Raw genomic sequence first — 4,505 nt, forward strand, 5'->3', positions numbered from 1 at the left:
TTAATGAGATTTTTCTCTGCGCGCGTGTCCCTCTGTTCTTCCATGTGACTGAGTTAGAGAGTGTGTGAACACGTGGAGGTGGCGACTGCCCTTTCCATCTCCATCTCTGATGATGTCTACATCGCTTTAAACTCTGGGGCTTTAATGAAGCAATTCCACAAGGGAAATCAGCGACAGTGGGAGGGAAGGAAGGAGAAATGGGGAAGGAATAAAAATAACCCAAAATGGAGTGTGATGACCTGGAGTGTTTATGACTAACTTGTGATTATGACAAGTCTTTGCAAAGGTTAACCAAGAGCCTCCAGCTGATGCACTGGCTCACTGTTTTCATATTTGAAAAGGTTTAAAGTACTGGTTCTCAGACTATGGTACGTGTGCCGCCGGTGGTACACGAGCTGCCTTGTTAAAAAACAAATCAAAATACTAAAAAATAAAAAAAAAATACTTTTGAACGTTTTGCATTTCCTGTAATATTTAGTTTCGATATCAGCCTGTTATGGAGTCACGTTCATAAATGCAGCACACACATTCATTCATCATTAGTTGCAAGCTAAAATGAGATGGCAAGATAGTAAGCAAAGGTAAAATTAATGTTTTAAAACCACTGCAATTGTGGCTCCAAACGGGAACTATTGAGAGGAGAAATGTAGACCAGGAGTAACCCTTTTCCACCAAATTAGCTCTGCTTTGTTTGGATTCAATAACAGTCAACAGTAAATAATGTTATGAGGAATCAACCTGCCTCCTGTGTGACCGGACTGTAGCTAAATGGTAAATTGACTGTACTTGTATAGCACCTTCTAGTCTTCTGACCACTCAAAGCGCTTTTACACTACATGCCACATTCACCCATTCATTTACATTCAAACAGTGATAAACAGTGATGCACAGCATCTGGAGCAATTTGGGATTCAGTATCTTGTTCAAGGACACTTTGACATGCAGCCGGAGGAGCCGGGGATCAAAGAGCCAAATCTTTTGATCAGCTGACCTCTGATTACCTTTGAGCCACAGCTGAGCACTGATTAGGGTCGGCCTTCACTAGTGTATCATTGGTCATAATGGTGGTACTTTAATGTGTCTGGGTGTTTTTGGGTGTAAAATTATTTAGAAACAGTGGATTAAAGCAGTGGTTCCCAACCTGGGTGTAAGAAATCTTTTAAAAATCTATACAGTAGGCCTATATCTCAGCATTTGGTTCACTTCTGTGAAGAAAAGTAAACTGTTCAGTAAATTGTCTAATATAACAATGGCCAAGCATCAGGGACAAAAAAACAGAAGCCTTTTAAGTCTGTAAGTATGTATTAAGATGATAAAAGATTATAGATGCTGTTAAAGATGAAAAAAAATACATAATCCAGACAGAGAATTGTAAAACGTTCCCTAAACAGGAAATAATCTGCTCAAAATTCATCTAAATCACTTGTTTTACAGAAAACGTCTTACAGAGTTCACTATTTGGGTTAATTGTACAGTTTTGAATAGAACATGAAATATGTCACTTAGTCAGGGATCATCAGTTTACTAAATAATAGAAAAGGTTCACTGGTTTAAAGAATTTAAATTAACAGCTCACCATGAAACCAATGAGAACACCTGGTGTATGTACAATAACAACATAGATTTAGAGGAAGCAGTATCAGAACGAAGCTGCTGGTCCAAAGAAATGACACCATTTTACACCAAGATTAATCCTTATATTTATTTACAACAATTTATTAAAATCAATGTGTGACAGACAATCGTTGATTTTGCAGGACATGATCATATGAGAAAGAGCTTGGCGAGTCCTGCTACCCGAGTTAAGAGTGTGTTGTTGATATCAAACCAACAAAAGGCACAGTGTGTGTCTGTGTGTGTGTGTGTGTCAGTAGCAGTCCACTATGACCTCTTGCCCTGGCTGTGTGTGTGGCTGAGTGTGAGCGGCACTCGCAGTGAGAATGTCCTGCAGCAGAGACAGGGGAGAGTTGTGGATGTGGTCACTGCTTTGAGTCAGGACGTCCAGCCTCTCGTCTAAACCCAGAGACGTCAACGCCTCGCACACGCCGACAATCGCGCCGTCGCCTCCTTCCTCCAGCACACCGCAGTCTTCACGATCAACCTCCTCTGCTCCATTCAAACTTCTCTTCACTGCGATGTCCGCCCCTCTGGTCCCGTCGCTCTTCTTCATCCCCAGTATCTTCCTGATCTCCATCCCCCAGCCCCAGCCAGGCAGTTCACAGGACACTTTGGCAACTGTTGCCGCGGCAGCATCCAGTGCCCCTAGCGACAGAGGGCATACTGTCTCTCTGAGTGTTATTAGCAGTCGACAGGCCTTCAGGCCCACGGGTCTATCACAGTCAACCAGACCACTCAACAGTGCTGAGATGACTCGCTGCTCAACCAGATCGCTCAATGCTCGGGCCAAATCTGACGCCGCACCCTCTGTGTGTGAACCGGAGTGAGTGTGAAGTGTGTACGGCTGGTCAGAAACTACACCGTAGGGGTGTGATACGGCGGTGCGTGTGTCTGAGCCCCTCCTGTAGCCCCGTTGACCTGAAAAGGCTTCGTCCAGCAGCAGCTCGGCCAGCTCCAGCGTGTAAACTTTGACCTCCCAGTCCAGATCTGCGCTGCCGTGCGAGAGGACGGAGCGTACGCTCTGCGCCAGGAGAGAGGTGGATGGCGAAGACTGCGAGTGACGTGAAGAGAACCATGCGATGAAGTACTGTACAACAGCCCTCCTGGAGAATCCCTCTGTGTCCTTGGAGAGAATTTCAAGCAGCCGGCTCACTATTTCAGTCTGGAAGGAAACAGAAGATTATCAATAAGAGTCATGTTTCTATTTTACTGCAGCCATCTGAAAACATTATACCTACACAGGTTAGTAAGTACGTTTATTTTGAGTGGAACAGCACAAGAAAGTCCTCCTATTATTATTTCAGGGACTAGACATGGAATAGGAAATACAAATGTGGAAATGAATAAAAATAAGGCGCACATACAGGAGTGAGTCAAATTAAATATTGAATGTTTTCAGTCTGATTCAGTATGATTTTAAACTAATAAAAGTTTGTGTAGCAAAAATATTATTTTCTTCTATACTATTGTTAATTATCACCACAACCCCTCTGATTTATCTTGGGTGGTCTGCCTTAAACTCCAACAATGAGCTATATAATTTTAATAAGCTGCTTCAAGTCTGATGAGACTCCAAACTAAGCTACAATCAAACACAAATACCACGATGATGATGATGAGATACTGTAATGTGAGCCTCAATGTTGATCCCACACACTGATTCAACATCTACGTGTGAGAATAGTCCAAAGAAAGTAGCAGCGGATGTTAAGTCATCTAAAATCTTACACAACCGACCAAAATCTGACTCAGTATCCCACAAAACAGCAAGAGTCAAATGTAAAACGACTTCAGCCTACCTCCTCCTGACTGAGCGCTGCCCCCTGCTGCCAGCTGTGTGCCAGTGTCTTTGCCAGTGCAGAGATGGCGCTGGCTCTCACGTAACTCTCTGTGTCCTGAAGCGCCTCCTTCAGGAGAGGAGCGATACAGCAGCCGTCCAGCAGAGCCTCAGATGCGTCGCATGTGTCCTCGGCTGATTTACCCACTCCTGCCAGGTGTCCCAGAAACTCCACCGTTGAGTCTCTCACCTCCCAACGCATGTCACACACACGCTTCTTCACCACCTCCACGAGATCTGATGGGGACACAGATAAGTCCAGTGAGACGTTATATAGACGGCAGAGTGGGTTCTGTGTTTGGATTCGTCACACAGGAGAGTATTTATGAGCTTTAATGAAAATGCTGCTAGTGAACTTTACCTTGTCTGAGTGGGTCTGTTATAAGGGAGAGATCTGTGCACACACTCATCCACTTTAGTAAGGCCTGGTAGGACTTGTGGAGAACCTAAGGAACAAAGGTAGAGCCGTTTCAATCATAGAAAACAACACCAGATAGATAATGCTTTAGAGATCTTTTCAGCGACAGTAAATAACCCTCTATCTATCTCACTGTCTCTTAATGAATTCAGATATGGAGGAGCTGTTCAGTGGCTACAGACTGTCTTGGAACCAGATAAACTAATCACAGCCAAAAAGCCAAAGCACATGTCTGTCTACTCGTCTTTTACTGAGACATTAACCACTTCTGATCCATTGACAATATACATATAAAATCTGTAAAGGTGACATATAAAGCATACCTTTGTTTTACACAACTAACAGTTATTTTCATTATCAATTAATCAGCTGATTATTTTCTTCAATAATCATTTATGCCTCTGAAATATTGAAACAATACCACACAACCCAGAGTAAAGATAAAGATATTCAATTAGTAGTAGTAGCCCAGATTCTGGACCCAGAGAATGTTTGATATTGTTGCTACACAACATAAATATATGGAGGCTATGAGATGCAGCTGACAGCTTTAGTTAAAATCACACTGCTGTTTCCTTCACATATAGAATGTGTGTATCAGTATGGAAGTGAAAACATCATCATTACACTGTG

General features: G+C 42.9%; 2 protein-coding genes across 2 annotated transcripts in view; both read right to left on the reverse strand.

The window, feature by feature from the left end:
* LOC118326933 (GRB2-related adapter protein-like) overlaps nucleotides 1-1,060 on the reverse strand; it is a 4,639-nt gene extending 3,579 nt beyond the window's left edge. The window contains exon 1 of the mRNA XM_035660098.1: nucleotides 1,002-1,060. Within this exon, the coding sequence (XP_035515991.1) occupies nucleotides 1,002-1,060 (59 nt within the window). The remainder of the gene's footprint in view (nucleotides 1-1,001) is intronic.
* Nucleotides 1,061-1,454: 394 nt separating this feature from the next.
* The window catches only part of brat1 (BRCA1-associated ATM activator 1), a 7,912-nt gene continuing 4,861 nt past the window's right edge, over nucleotides 1,455-4,505 (reverse strand). Inside the window, 3 exon segments of the mRNA XM_035659351.1 lie at nucleotides 1,455-2,779; nucleotides 3,417-3,691; nucleotides 3,816-3,900. Coding sequence (XP_035515244.1) covers nucleotides 1,868-2,779; nucleotides 3,417-3,691; nucleotides 3,816-3,900 — 1,272 coding nt within the window. The 3' untranslated portion in view covers nucleotides 1,455-1,867.

This window comes from Morone saxatilis, unplaced genomic scaffold (genome assembly GCF_004916995.1).
Source record: "Morone saxatilis isolate NCDOM2014 unplaced genomic scaffold, NCSU_SB_2.0 Contig17, whole genome shotgun sequence".
Lineage (NCBI taxonomy): Eukaryota > Metazoa > Chordata > Actinopteri > Moronidae > Morone > Morone saxatilis.